The sequence below is a fragment of the Mustela lutreola genome, chromosome 2, assembly GCF_030435805.1.
Source record: "Mustela lutreola isolate mMusLut2 chromosome 2, mMusLut2.pri, whole genome shotgun sequence".
NCBI classification, from domain to species: Eukaryota; Metazoa; Chordata; class Mammalia; order Carnivora; family Mustelidae; genus Mustela; species Mustela lutreola.
The window spans coordinates 157,556,997-157,572,650 of NC_081291.1; the positions used below are offsets into that span (position 1 = coordinate 157,556,997).

At 32.7% G+C, this 15,654-nt stretch overlaps 1 protein-coding gene across 5 annotated transcripts in view; it reads right to left on the reverse strand.

Annotated features, from left to right (window-relative positions):
• The window catches only part of STXBP5L (syntaxin binding protein 5L), a 459,224-nt gene that overhangs the window by 73,065 nt on the left and 370,505 nt on the right, over window positions 1–15,654 (reverse strand). For 3 of the 5 annotated variants that reach the window (XM_059163939.1, XM_059163936.1, XM_059163938.1), the window contains one exon: window positions 13,410–13,502. The exons of the other annotated variants lie outside the window; for them this stretch is intronic. In XM_059163939.1, the coding sequence (XP_059019922.1) occupies window positions 13,410–13,502 (93 nt within the window). The remainder of the gene's footprint in view (window positions 1–13,409; window positions 13,503–15,654) is intronic. 5 annotated transcript variants of the gene reach the window in all.

Here is a 15,654-nt window from a genome sequence, read left to right on the forward strand (position 1 = left end):
CTTTAGGGTTTGTTTCTGTTTTTTACATTTTGTTTTTCTTATGTTATTAATTTGTAATTAAGGAATACAATTTGAAATAGTCTATAAATATTGAGGTTTTATTGTGGCTTTAATATAGGTTTAAATTTTGTAAATTTTTCAATGGGTACTTGAAAATGATATTTCTAAGATATAAAATTCAATATATATAAAGTAACTCTTCCATGTAAACTCTCTTTTTTCCTCAGTATTCTTTCTTATTTTTTGTTGAGTTATCATTAAATTATGTTGAAATCTCTCATTATTACTGCATTTCTGTTTCTTCTTATGCTTATGGTTTTTGAAGTATAATTATTAATCCACATTAATTGGTTTATTAATTTTTTTCTGTTTACACTTTCATTTTATGAATTTTGTCATTTATTTTCACTCATTCTTATTATTATGTTCAATTAGCCAGCATATAGTATATCATTAGTTTTTGATGTAGTGTTCAATGATTCATTAGTTGCATAGAACACCATTGTGGATGTACATTTCATCACTGTAAATATAAGCACTCTAATTTAATGTATTTTGTCTTGAACTCAACGTAGATATTAATATAATAACTCCTGTCTTATTTTTGCCAGTAGTTGTCTAATATATCCTAGTACTAAACTTTGAGTCACCTCGCTTTAGATTTTCTCTTATTGGATTTTATTATGTGATAAATGCTGAAAAATCTTTTTCTTAAAATAAAAGCACATTAATATACTACATCTATTGATGAGAGACAGTTCATCCTAGTCCTATTTCAATGAACATATTGATTATTTTACTTAATTTTCTATGTGACAATTTACATACCACCTTATCTCCCCTCTTAAGTCAATGAAACAATTTTCCATAATGAACTGCTTAAAAGCAGCTTTGGTAAAGAATGGGATAAAGCAGCAAAAAAAAAAAAAAAAAAAAAATTAAACATTTGCCAATGATATTTAAACACAACATAGAAATGATATTTGCATGATACATGTTTTCATTCTTTCCTTGTGGTTGGTTTTCCTCACCATCATGCAAATGACAGACCTGAAGTCAGGTACTGTTTGTCATACTCGGTCAAAGAGATTCACTCAGCTTCAAATTATTTGAAGGGCTTGGAGGGCTTGAAGATTCTAAGATTTTGAAATCCCAAATTGTCATGGCTCCATTAATTCCCGTGGGGCAGAGTTTTCAGCAATCTTGCTTTTCCACTTGAGTAATGCTATCTCTTCTGGCGCAGTATCTCTGATGCTGTGATGTAATACTCAGTTGTGACTCTCTTGTCTATGTTCTGGAAGTATTCCATAGCTAACCTGCTGTGCTAGAAGCTGTGTTTTGGAATGTCCAGTTTGGAGACTAGAGCCATGGTTATCTTAGTTAAAGAACACTGGGTAGCAATCATGGCTGGCAGCTACACAACGCTGTATTGTCTGAGACAAATAATTCATTCAGCATTCAGGGGTGGCAGCAACTGTTTTCAGATGAAACCTGAACACCGTTTGAGGCATCAGCAATAGGCACATTGCTGTCATGGTTGACCTAGGTCACAGAGCTCCCACAGGCAGAGAAGGTGAAGCTAAGACTGAGTTCCCAGTACCAGTGAACAGATATCAGCTAACCAAAATGCATCTTGCTGCGCTACAGTATACTGGTTCATCTTCATCCACTTCTTCAATGTATACAGGAGCACTCTGCATTTGAAGTCACATAATCCTACTGCTAGGAAAACATTGTTGGGATGCCATTCCAAACCAAGGACATTTTAATGTGTTTGCTTATCCACTTGCCATTTTCATACTCAAGTAATAAACAGAAATGAATTGTGCTTCACTATTCACAGCAAATTTGTTCTCTAGAGGGGATGACTTCAGAAAAATGGTTACATAAGTAATTCTGAAGAGCAGGGTTAGCTTCCCGACACCATCTTTCTGACTCCAGCAGAGGACAATGTGGTCATTCTTGAAAGACCAACAAATACCTGCAATGTGTTCATTGTGTTCCTGGAGTTCATGCGGTTTCACCCACTGGCTCCCATTCTTATAAATGTGAACTCTGGTTATTGTGGCTAAGGTCGATCTCAGTATACTAAGCAGGACAAGTGATTGGCTCTAGTAAAAAGTAGTTGTGAAAATATTCTTTGTGTTTTCAAAACGTAGAAAGCTAGAATCAGGGCAGTCTTGAGAGTTTTAAAGTGGAGAATCTGAAGACTCTAGTCAATCAACATGAACAGGTTCTATTGTACTCTCCCACTTTATAGTGGGTTGTATCTTCCTGATTTTTTTCATATGTATTCTCCTTTGGTGAAGTTTTGGAGTATTTTACCTTTTTTCTAGTGGTGACTTTGTGTATATTTCTTCTTAAATTGTTATCTATGAATAATAATTTATTTCCCCTTATGAAAAATGAAATTAGTGCAGTTCTTCTTCTGCTTGTCTTTGTTCTCACTTGACCACCAATTAACCACCAAATTTAGCTATAGAATTCTCTTTTTGGCAACTCTAACCTCCTCTCTACATTCCATCTCTCAATTTTAAAATTTCATTATGATTTCTATATTATTACAGATTTTAAGTTTATTCTAGTTTGTGATCATATTTGCCACTGTTGCTTGACTTTAGTTCTACACTTAAATAAGTTAAATAATCATTACAGTTCTTTGACCATGGCCTCCCCATGCGTCTTTTCATTGGCTAGAATTCATCTTGTTATACTTTTTAAGGGCTTATGGGTTTCATTTATAGTATTTATAGTGTAAATATAAATATAAATATACTCTAAAGTGTTTCATTTATAGTATTCTATCGTGCATCTATAACAATATATTTTTAATGTTATTTGCCAGCCCTTGGATTATGTACACTCAAGTCTTGAATTCTATAAGATTGATTTTTAGGTTTTTAATTCAAAATATTGTTAGGAAAGAGAAAAGTCTATTTTTTTGTTAAAAATGAGAAACAAGGGGTGCCTTGTGGCTCAGTGGGTTAAAGCCTCTGCCTTCAGCTCAGGTCATGCTCCCAGGGTCCTGGAATCAAGCCCTGCTCTGGCTCTCTCTCTGTCTGCCACTCTGCCTACTTGTGATCTCCATCTGTCAAATAAATAAATAAAATCTTTAAAAAAAATGAGAAACAAGATAGTTTTCTACTAAATGTAAAAATGTTAGGTATAAAATAATCTCCCATGAATCTGCAATTACCTCATAAAATGCTAACTACTTAAGAGTTCTAACTGCATTAGGTATGAGGTTTTTGCTGCTGCTACTATTATTTTACTGTTATTGTTATATTGTTCTTTATTTAAGGATTGTTATAACAAAGAAGTTGCATTAGTATCTAGAACTCTCCAACACCTTGTCATTTTTCCCTTTGTCTTCAGTGAATAGTTCATGTACCCAGTTACTAATACTTTGATATAAATGAAAGTTATCAATAATTTCTAATTTCTCATTGAATGATTAATGTGGATGTCCCTGTAGAAACTCAAACTCATTTTCCTTTCCTCTCAAACCAGACATTCTCCATGAGAACTATTCTTAACATTTTGTACTCGGTCTTGACTCCTCCTATTTCCTATGCATTAGGAACCCTGTTTCACCCACAGTCTGTAATCCCATCAGTTGTAAATTCTCCCATGGGGACTGCTTTTCTCTTCATTTTCTTTGTTGTTATTCTACTTTACGCCCTCATTTGGCCTTTGGCAATAACTTCTTAAACATCTTCCTCCTCACTAATGAATTATATACTACTGGAAAATAATCTCCCGAAGCATGTTACAAGCAACCTAGGTATATTTTATACCAAGATTTTATATGTCAGAATTTACATTTATATAGATATTTATCCTTGTCTAGAAGCCTTAAGATTTTTTTCTGGGAATTTCATTTTTTTTAAAAGAAAGTACATTAACATAATTAGAAGTAGAAATTTAATGAGATTTTACTGTTAATCCTTCTAAGTGCAAAAAACCTTTAGTAAAGTGACAAGCACTTGACAGTTTTCTGTATATCTGAATTTTCATAATTTATTTTTGCTCAAAATATGCAGGAAAATAGTGGGAATGAAGCTGTTGGGAGGGAGACTTTGAGAAACTAACTGGAGACTGAGAGACTAACATTTGTAGAAATTGTTAATGTTTATTAATAACAACTATGCTAACTGATCTCCAGATCAGAATTATAACTAATAGAATTATAACTAATAGCTTTCTTTGCTATTTCTAATAAATATAGAAGGGGGTTGGAATTTTCTTTCTTCATTTGTAAAGTGGGAACAATATCAACTACCTTGTCTTGGGCAATATGTCCAAACATTTAGCATAGTATCTGACACAAAAATAGAACTTTCAATAAATAGAACTATAATGTTGATTCTTCCTTTGAATGGTAAGTAAATCAAGTAAAATAGTCTATGTGAAGCAGCTTTAAAAACTCTGAAAAGTAATGCAAAGACTAATTACTGTATTTTTATTGTTTTAAGCATGACATTAGCAGGATTTAATGCTATGGCTTTAAGTTAGAATAAAGGAGATGAAAACAAAGGTAATTAAATTAAAAAAAAACTTATGCTGGAAAAAGCAGATAAAAGTTCTAAAGGAAAAATTTATGAAGATCTATTTAATAAAGCATTATTTATTTCAGAGCTTAAATTATGAATAAGCCTGTGACCCCCACAATAAATAAACTAAAAGTGAATCAAATTTTATGTAACTTTTCTAAAATTAAAAAAAAAGCTAGGGCTCCATTCTTTTATGTATCATGCTTTTGTTGTTTTGTTGTTGTTAAATAGCACTAATTCCACATAATACTAATATGCAGAATAGGGAAAATAATTCTGGGAAAAAATGATGCTCATTTACACGATTACAGTCACAAAGGACAGGGTCCATATGCATGATTATTCAATATTCAATAACATTTTCATGCTAAAAAGAAATGAAACATTATATATCTTGGTATATAATGATTTATCAAACATAATTTTGTAAAATGATTGTTACAAATGAAATGTTGAATGCTGCCAACAGAACTGTATGGTGATTTTTAAGAAAGCCTTTTTGGAAAGCCATCAAACACTGCCATCTAGGAAATTTTTCATTCATGGACTGGTTGGTAAAAATGTTCAGCCAAATGAATATAAGAAAACTTATGATTGTTGGCGTACCGTACCAAGATCAGCCTTAAGATCTGTTGGCAGACTTAACTTTCTTGATCCTTTAACTGAAACAACAGAAAAAGGAAAAAGGCAGTTGTTAATTATATAAAATTAAAGAGGAGTGTGGGGGAATAGTTGTTTTACAGTATAATTATTAAATCCTGATGAGCATTATATTTAATGAACATGTATAGAAGCAGAAATACTGTCTGGTGTTAGTTTGTCATCATTCAGTAGTAAATATTTAAGATGTAAACAGAAACATGAGAAAAGCAATTATTCTTACAGTAAATAATTAAGTATATCTCTGCATATTTTTTTTTCACATGTGGTATGAGATGTGATTTTTTTAATTTGGGAAGAAGCAAAAATCTATTTCAGATCAATCTAATAGGTAAAGAAATATTGCAACATATGTATGAGCTCATTTCATAAATAACTGATAAGTGTAAAAACTGATGATAAAACTCTCAACATATTTTTGAAATAGAAAATTCTATTATAGATGTATATGATATAGTTAAAGAAACTTTACCATGCCAATGGCAGATGAGATGACTTCAGTATTCAATATTACAAAATTAAATTCAGTACATAAGATCTTGAAAATAAAAAATATTTGAAAATGGATTTAATTATATTATAAATATCAGACAATGTTTGAATAGACAAAGAAAACACCTATAATTTATTTAAAAACTTTGAGATACACATTGTGTATCTCAAAATATTTAACTGGAATGCATGTTATCATGGAAATGCACAAGGGGAAATCATGTTAGACGTTTTTCGTCAATACTTTAAGACTCTAATTGATATCATCAATTAATTTATACCCTCTAATCAGTGATTTTTCTTTACAAATAGGAAAGTTATTTTAAAATAAAGATGCAGAAGATAGACTTGAAAGAATATTCAATTTAAAATCAGAAAACCTGGCTCACAAATTTCTGAATTTTGCTATGTAATATTACTTTGAAAAAAATCCCTTCATCAATTTGTAGCTTAATCTCATAGCTTAATCTTATCTGCCAAATGACATTCTTTTTTTTTTTTTTAAAGATTTTATTTATTTATTTGACAGAGAGAGATCACAAGTAGGCAGAGAGGCAGGCAGAGAGAGAGAGGAGGAAGCAGGTTCCCTGCTGAGCAGAGAGCCCGATGCAGGACTCAATCCCAGGACCCTGAGATCATGACCTGAGCCGAAGGCAGCGGCTTAACCCACTGAGCCACCCAGGCGCCCCAAATGACATTCTTGATACTATCTTTAATGTTTCCACTGGAATATAATTGGGATACATTTTATAACAAATTTTAGAAAGCCTAAATTTATTATAAACTTAAATATATTTTTATGGGTCATAACATATTATCTCTTGATTTTCCCCCCACTTAAAAATTAAAAACCCATTCTTATTTCACAAATCATACCAAGATAGATGGCAAGCTGGATTTGACCTGTGGACTGTGGTTTGCTGACTACTATATTCCATGCTAAACTACTTGAAAAAGGAAACCCAAGTATTATCATTCTAATAAAAATAATAGCAACAGGCAAGTGTTGCTATAAAGAGACATTAAAAATAATTCTATTAAGATTAAGGCACAACAAAGAAATCAAATTTTAGTAATTTGGGTTTAGAATTAGCATAAATGAAAGTTATTTATATCAGAATATGGCAAACTAAATATATGTCATAAGCTTCATAAGAGGTTGCAAATGTATTATATAAATTCACAGTTCAGATAACCTGAACGAGCTGGGGTGTGTTCAGTATTTACAATAGTCTCTAATTTTTTAAATAACTAATAATAATGGAAGGATTTGTATCATAATTTATCTTGTTTCTATTTTGCTTTTAAATATGGTATTTTGGGTCCCCTGGGTGACTCAGTCTGTTAAGTGGAAGACTCTTGGTTTTGACCCAGTTCACAATTTCAGGATCCTGGAATTGAGCCCTCTGACAGGCTCCATTTTCAGCGGGGAGTCTGTGGATTTTCTCCCTCTCCCTGAGCCCCTCTCCCTGCTCATTCTCTCTCTCTCTTTTTCATATAAATAAATAAATCTTTAAAAAATAAGGCATTTCAACATATCTATATAGTATTATTTTTATTCTTTTAATTTTTATTTATTTATTTATTTTTTAAAAAGATTTTATTTATTTATTTGACAGAGAGAGATCACAAGTAGGCAGAGAGGCAGGCAGAGAGAGAGGAAGGGAAGAAGGCCCCCTGCTGAGCAGAGAGCCCGACGTGGGACTCGATCCCAGGACCCTGAGATCATGACCTGAGCTGAAGGCAGCGGCTTAACCCACTGAGCCACCCAGGCGCCCCTATATAGTATTATTTTTAAATGGATTAAAAAGATGTTTTCAAAAAGAGGGCAAAGAGTTCCTGCCTATTGGTCAGTAAGCCCAGATACATAACAAAGATCACAATGTCACATGCCCTCCCACTTTCCACTATTCTTTTTGATGGAAAATTCACATCCTATATTCTAGTATCTAACTAACTCTGGCTCCCAAATCTGCTCTAGTTTTTTGGATCCCCTCCTCCATTTTGTTACCTCTTTTTGGTTTTCTGTGGAAAGCCTGAAAACTGAGGTCCCCTCACAAACCCTATCTTCAGTTGTATAACTGAGGGAGGGAAAGGGACTGATTCGTGATGGGATTAATTGGGGAACTTTAGTAACAGTGTTAATAATAGATGTCTATTATTCATGCACAGAATGAGTCTCCTCACCTGTTCAACTAGTATACTTTTTTGGGGAGGGAAGGGAGCAGTGCTCCTGTGCCAGATAACTAGTAAACTCTTACTTGTTCTTCAAGACTCCTCAAAAATCACCTCCTTTCTGAATGTAGTTCCAAACTCAAGGCTTCATCTGATGCCATTATCTTAACCTTTATAGCCCCTTGTGTACATTTCCTTTATTACACTTAACACATTTTATTATACTTGATTATTATTATTTTTTTTACTCCTCATTAATATCCTGAAACTGAGTTCTCCAAAGGTGGGGGTTGTATTCCCAATACCTAATAAAGTACTGACACAGAGTAGGTGTACAATGAGTGTTTCTAAATAGATGTTGAAAAAAAACCACATTAAAATCAAAAGGTAGGAGTTACTCTGAAAAAGGATAAGCAAACAGAGAAAGTATGTTTAAGTATTAGAGAAATATGTTGTTACACAGGAATATTTGAGGAATTTGGGTTGGAAGATAAGTATGGCAATTTGTCTTGGAAATGTATAGAATGGAAACAATACATATTAACCTTTGCAATGTGCCCCTGGGAATGTCATTCTCTGAATTTCTTCATTTTTACTGTTCTCTAAGCTAAAGTATATACACCACTGTGATTACATATTGTTAGCGGAAGGGGAGAAAATGGTTAACAGAAACTTCTCACTGCACTCTGGCTCAGGACATTGCACAAAAAAGAGAATCTTGGTTCAAAGGAATCTTAGACGTCTTTTACTCCAATACCTTATTCAATGAAACTATTTCTCCTACAACATTCTTGATATTCTGTCCGTTTAAATAGTTATGATAGAAAACTATAAAGGAATAAAAAATATTATATTACTGTTATATTACTACAAAATTTCCTTCTATGTGAGCTAAAACTGCTTTCCTTTACCATTTATAATTTGTCCCAGTTCTAATCTCTGGAGCAATAGAGTAAATGATTCTTGCTCTCACATGACAGATCTTAAAGCGTCTATGGAGACTTAGGGGCCACCTCCAGGTTACTCTCAGTAGATCAGCAAGAATTTTTAAGAAGGTAATACTGATATGAAGAGGTTGGCAGATCACATTTTGAAAAATAACATTTTATGGTTTTATGAATATTAACCAACTTATGGGACTTTCACTAGCGACTCTTCCACAAAAAGTATTTCCTGAGGTGCATCTCAGATTTTTCACATGAAAGACCATATTGTCCACAGTTGTTAAATTAGGTGTAGATACAATTACAGATAGATATAGCTAATATTTTGATAAGCTTTTAAAATTGATTATTATATATTTGTGTTGACAGTTACTTTTTTGATTCCTTTAAGTAAAAAAAAAATTCACTATAACTTTGATCTTACATTTCCTAATTTTGAATGAAACATGGTAGTTATAAGGACAGGAAAGCCCCTGTTAGAAGAGGTTAGATGCCTTTTTTTTTTTCCCTCTCTGTAAATTTCTACAAAGACATTTGCTGTTATTTAAGGCAGGTTTTCTGGTATCTGATGAAGTAAAATCCAGTGATCCAGAACACAAGGGAGCTGGATTCACGTTATGACTCAACCATTTACCAGATGAGTGATACTGGGCTATGTACATATCACTCAAGAGTATGTGCCTCTTTCTCTATAAAATGGGAGTAATAATAGTCCCTACTTCATAGGGACCTCATCAAATTAATTAAAGGAATGTGTGTAATGCATTTAGCATTGTATGATATCTAATAGCATTTAATGTTAGCTATATTCATTACTAGTTCACAAGAAAATATTGTCACTCTGTGGTATTCTATACAAAAATTACCTTTCTTGGCAACATGTCCTATTTAAAATTTGGTGCTTTTGATTAAACACTGAATACCTGAGAAAGTCTCCAATTGTATATAACACTATTATTTGTATGCTCTGCACAGTAGGACTTCCTAAGAGTCCACTATCTTTTCAATAGTAGTGTTATACCATTAGTTCATCATGGGCTTATTTTCCATGCAAATCTCTTTAAATCATGTGCATTATCATATAGAATAGTATCTTTCATCCTTCACATGTTGAAAAACTCTATGTCTTGGCTCATAGACTACAAGGCAGAAAATAATGCTATAGGTAATCTAACTGCAGGACAGGGAATATTGCTGCATAAAATGTTAGACTTAAAACAGTTTGATTTCTTGTGATTTTAGTTCTGTTAGATTCTGGGAAAATTGTCAGGAAATCCTTGTTACTTTAACATGTAATGTGTATGTTTCTTTAAAACACCCACGAAATTTATAATTATACACTAAAAAGGTGTATTTTATTCTATGTAAATTATATCTCAATAAAACTGAGTCAGAAAAATTGACAGGAAAGCATCCCCACAGGTAGGGTTAATCACTTACCTAATCACAAATATCACCTTCTGACTTACCTAGAGAATATTGGGTAAGATGGTATAAGAGATCAAAGATGATGCAAATGAATGAAATGATTGGCTGATAGCAAGAAACATATTAGTATTTAATAAATTCAGGCTTAAAGGTCAGGTGGCCAAGCCCTATGATAGCACCAGATCAGAAACCTTTGCAAGATTATTTATCTCTATTCTAGATTTTCTGCCTCTAAATTCAGGTTCAGTTACAGCAATGAGGCAGGGTAGTCTGGTGGCTAAGCATAGCTTATGCCAGAATGAGGTCATATGCTAAGCCCTAAATATGAACAGAACTTCAGGCATTTCAACAGTATTTTGCATAGGGGTCATGTATATTCCGTGCATCAGATCCTTCAGTCATTTGTATATTATTTGCTTTTTTCCTAACTCTTAATTCAACTCAAAGTCAAAGTCAAAGTACAGCCTAGATCATCTGAGGGATGTTGTATTGGCTTCAAACAACTATCAGAATAATAGAGAACAAACTGATGGTTATCAGAAGGGAGATGAATGGGGGAACAGGTAATACAGGTGATAGGGATTAAGGAGTGTACTTGTGATGAGCATGGAGTGTTGCATGGAAGTGTTGAATCACTATATTGTACACCTGAAACTAATATTATACTATATGCTAACTTGAATTTAAGTAAAATTATTTTAAAAAATAACATATAAAAAAACCTCCTCAAGTCATTGGTGCCACATTTGAATCAAAATTTTAGGAACACAACAAACCCTGATTCATTCTGAATATGGCTTACTACCTTAATGGGAAATAACACAAAGAGATAGGCTAGAAGCTTCTGATTCAAAGCTTTTGATTAGTTCTTTCTTGGTTAGAAACAACTGGATTGAACTTTTGATTTCCATTGAAGGATTTTTACTTTGTTATGGCTAAACTACAACTAGTATTAGAAATTTAGAATGGTCAAGAAGATCAAATTCAGTCTCTTTAGGCCATGGATGTCCATTATTATTTTTATAATAACCACTACTATATATTATTGAGAATCTGTGTTCTGGAATTAGTATACCATTAAGGTTGAGAAACTTGGCTAAAGTTATAATGGTAGGAATAGCAGGTAAGTTCAAATTTCTGACTCCAAATCTATGCCCTTTCCAGTAAGAGTACAATATGTATGTTATGTATGATATAGCAGATACCATGTGTGTAGGCCTAGATGTCTTCTGCAAAATAAATAGATCTAATACTAAATTAAAAGTTTAGATTAAAATGATTGTAAAGTTTATCTATGTATTGATATTTACTGACTAGTTGGAACAAAGTAATGAATTTCATTGGTCTCTATCTTCCCTAAGTTAGAAACTAATATAGAAAAAAAGCCCCCAGTATGTATATAGGTATAGTACACACACACAATTTGGAGTTGCCATACCATGGTAGAGCCCTGGAAGGTCTACATACCTCCATATTACCACCTCCCCCACCCTTCCTGTTATGAAGTGATGATGATAAAGTCAGGCAAAGAAGGATCTTTATTTGAATTTTCCCAGCTTAAAAAAATGTTTAGGGTCATGACTCCACTTTTCTTGGTATATTAAAATAGTATTATGTTTCTATCTGGATAATGTTAATGAATTAATGACTTTTTATTAGTGTTGTATGAACAAGAGTTAAATGATTATGAAACTTTATTTCTGTTCTTGTGTACCTTGAATTATAACCCCCCAGCGATTACTACGTTATTCAACACACTTTTTTTTTTAAAAGCATATATAATAGTAGGATAAATAACTTGGGATCAAAGGACCTTGCAGTCTGAAGATTTGCGTTGATTCAGACTAAGCCATTTATTAGCAGGGTAACCATGGGCAAATGATGAAATTTTTCCTTAGTCATAATTTCTCCTCCCGTGTAAAAGGAGAACAACGTTAATCTTATATGGTTGCTATAGGACTGAGTAATATACATAAAGAACACTTTGCTTTAACGTACTATACTAACACTAATTTTAATTTTTAGCAAACAAGCCTTAATAAATTCAAAATGTGATAATTTGGTGATTCTATGAACTATAAAAACTTAAAAACGACTTTCGAAACCAGTTTTTCCTGGAACTTAAATGGTAAACTATATTTATAATGTTTCATGTAAGGTATATTACTTAAATTCTTTGCTAAAACATTCTCTTCGTAACTTAGTAACTTTGTCACTGCTTGGCTGTCCTTTAATTTCAACTGTGATTAGTTTTTTGCAATTCCTATATATTTTTTCTCTTTTTATTTATGAAATTCAGGAAAAGGCATAGGTTTTACAACCAAATGTAACCAAGTTGAAATTCTAGCTCTACTTATTTAATATTCTGAGCATCACTTTTCTCCTCAGAAAAAGACCTATCAGAGGGGTGTTCTATTACACAAGAAAAAAAGAAACTAGTGTTTGGAAAACTGTGGATTACAATTATTTTTAAGTTCCCTGGTCACTGACTTTATTTGGAATTTAGAACATTGGCAAATTATTCTTAAAATTGCAAATCTGGTCACAACCATTTTGTAATGAATGCTTAATTTAAGGGAGCTATACAACCTGTGTTTGATTTTGATTTGGTCCCTCTGAACAGCATCAAATATTCAATGGCTATGCATGATACAGATTATAAGACCTTCCTTTCTGTTCTCTATTTCTGAGAGAACATTGCCTCTTTGAGGTAATTCTTTGGTGGAGTTTCCATGATCATCATAGTAGTTTGTGACCTTAGATAATAAATAACTATATTATGAAGAATGAAGAATTAGTAGAATTTTTACAAAACCACTCTATTTTTTGGCTCTTAAGTTTCCCTAAGTTCTCTGTTGGTCCCCCCATATTTTCGTATAGGTATGATAAAAGTATACAGGTTTAAAGTAGAAAGATATCACTATCAAAATTATATAGGACACTTCAAAATCACAGATGTCTTAGGAATTCCCGTTTTATGTCTTATGAAGTCAGTGTCTGTGGTTTTAATTGATTCAGGGAAATTTGTCTTCATTCACGATGGGGGACCTGTATTTTCAGCACAAATAAGAATAAAGCTTTTGAGACAAATTGTGAAGTCCAGAAAATTGTAGAGACATGAAAACCTTTTTCGTTCAAAAGAGATTTTCACTTTCACCTGGCAAGTGATGTATTTGATTCCTCTGTCTCACAGCTGGTATTTCATCCCTATAAAAGCCTGTTGTTGCCTCAGGAGTTCTGGTAGCAAGTCCTAAAGGAAGGGAATAAAAGACTATTGGCATTTACCTTCTTAGCCCAAGTGAACCCAGAAGCTTTATTCTAGAGGTGAAATTCATAACTATTTGGAAGGGTCTCTACTTTGTGCCTTTATTTGAGTATTTTTATACTGCCCCAACACAGGACTATCTGGAGGGAAGAAGCTTTTTCTTTGAAAGATGGAGTGGGGTTCTAGAAATGTAGAACCATATAGAAGGAGCATTCAAGCTAGGCTATAAGATGTAGTTCTAACCCAGGATTGAGAACAGAGCTGGTTAGTTCTTTGTTAGTATTTTGTGATGTTAGTCTCTATGACATTTTAATAAAGATATCTTTATTAAAGATACTTAAATAAACATATTTTAATAAAGATACATATTCCTATCACCTTAGTCTTCACTTGAACTTGATAGCATAGTAAGTCTGTTGTATATTGTGGACAGTGAGAATTATGAAGATTGATGCCTATATAGATAACAGCAGTACTAGAACCTATTCCTAGCTTAGATAGAAAAAAATGTTCATTTGAGCAAATTATTTTTAAAGGCATACCTTAAAGGAAGAAAAATTAGAAAAATGTACATCTTGTGGACAGATACAACTCTACAGTTGAAGTCTTGGTTAATTTTCAATTCACTGTCCAAAGACAAAAGGCCTATTTCCTTTAGGGATTGCAGCTCTGTTCCAGGTAAGTAGAACTAGAGCTGAATATTAGTTCAGGCTCATACCTTTGGGATGTTTATGTAGTATACAAATTGTACAGCCTTACCTGGTGAGTGAAAAAGGGTTACATAGCTTTAAGAAAAAACAACTATTTGTAAAATTATTAGTTTAATGTTGGTTCCTTCAGATAGACTCTATTCCATCTGGCATAGAGTATATTATTTTGTTCATTAGTTTATTCTCAGTAGATAACATAATATCTATATAACTGCAGATACTGGAAATTACTTGTTGAATAGTTGGGTAAATGAATAAATATTATGAAATGGTTATATTTTCCTGGAAGTTAAGAACATCAGCTTTCTGGTTAGCTCACTGGAATTCTTTAAGCTCCCAATTCCTACTCCGTTTTCTCTCATTGTTTTCAAATAAATGTTTAATAGTCTTAAACTTCACTCTTTTTACTTGCAGTTTATTGGGCTAAAGGGGAGTCTGAGATCCATGCCAGAAATCAGGGTTATAAAATGATTATCGATCTCTGGCTTGCCTAATTACCAACCATTTTTACTCAGCTATTTGAATTCAAATTTATTTTTTAATTTTTATTTATTTATTTATTTATTTATTTTTATATAAACATATATTTTTATCCCCAGGGGTACAGGTCTGTGAATCACCAGGTTTACACACTTCACAGCACTCACCAAAGCACATACCCTCCCCAATGTCCATAATCCCACCCCCTTCTCCCAAACCCCCTCCCCCCAGCAACCCTCAGTTTGTTTTGTGAGATTAAGAGTCACTTATGGTTTGTCTCCCTCCCAATATTTTAATCAGACTTTAAAGGGGTGAAGGTTTAAGATTACAAAATAGATACTGAGAGAGTTAAGTATTGAAAAAACATTTTCACAGAGCCATGGTTCTCAAGTGGTCCAGAGACCAGAAGCATAAGCATCACGTAGGAACTTGCTAGAGATGTAAAATTTCAAGCCCTACTCTAGATTTGGTGAAGTAGAATCTCTGACAGTCAGCATTCTGTGTTTTAACAAACTCTTCACTTGATTCTGATATAGGCTTACATTTGAGAAAAACTGCATTAAGAAAAAAATAAAGAGAAGGCAAGAATAGTATTGGCTCTTAAATGTTATATATACATGAAAAAGGGGATATACCCAGGTACAAACATTATAATTGCCATTATTAATCAGACCTAGTGATCTGTTTCTTTTTTTTTTTTTTCTTTTTTTAATTTTTTTTTTAAATTTTTTATTTTTTATAAACATATATTTTTTATAAACATATATTTTTATCCCCAGGTCTCTGTTTCTTAGTGTATGAATCAAGGAGACATCAGGAGGCATGGTTGCTTTTCTTAGTTTTTCCAAAACTTAGGTATATTACATATATTCTAGTTTCCCTTAATTATATACTATTGATTTTGTCATTCATAAGTTAAACATTTTAACTGTTTGTATCTTCATTCT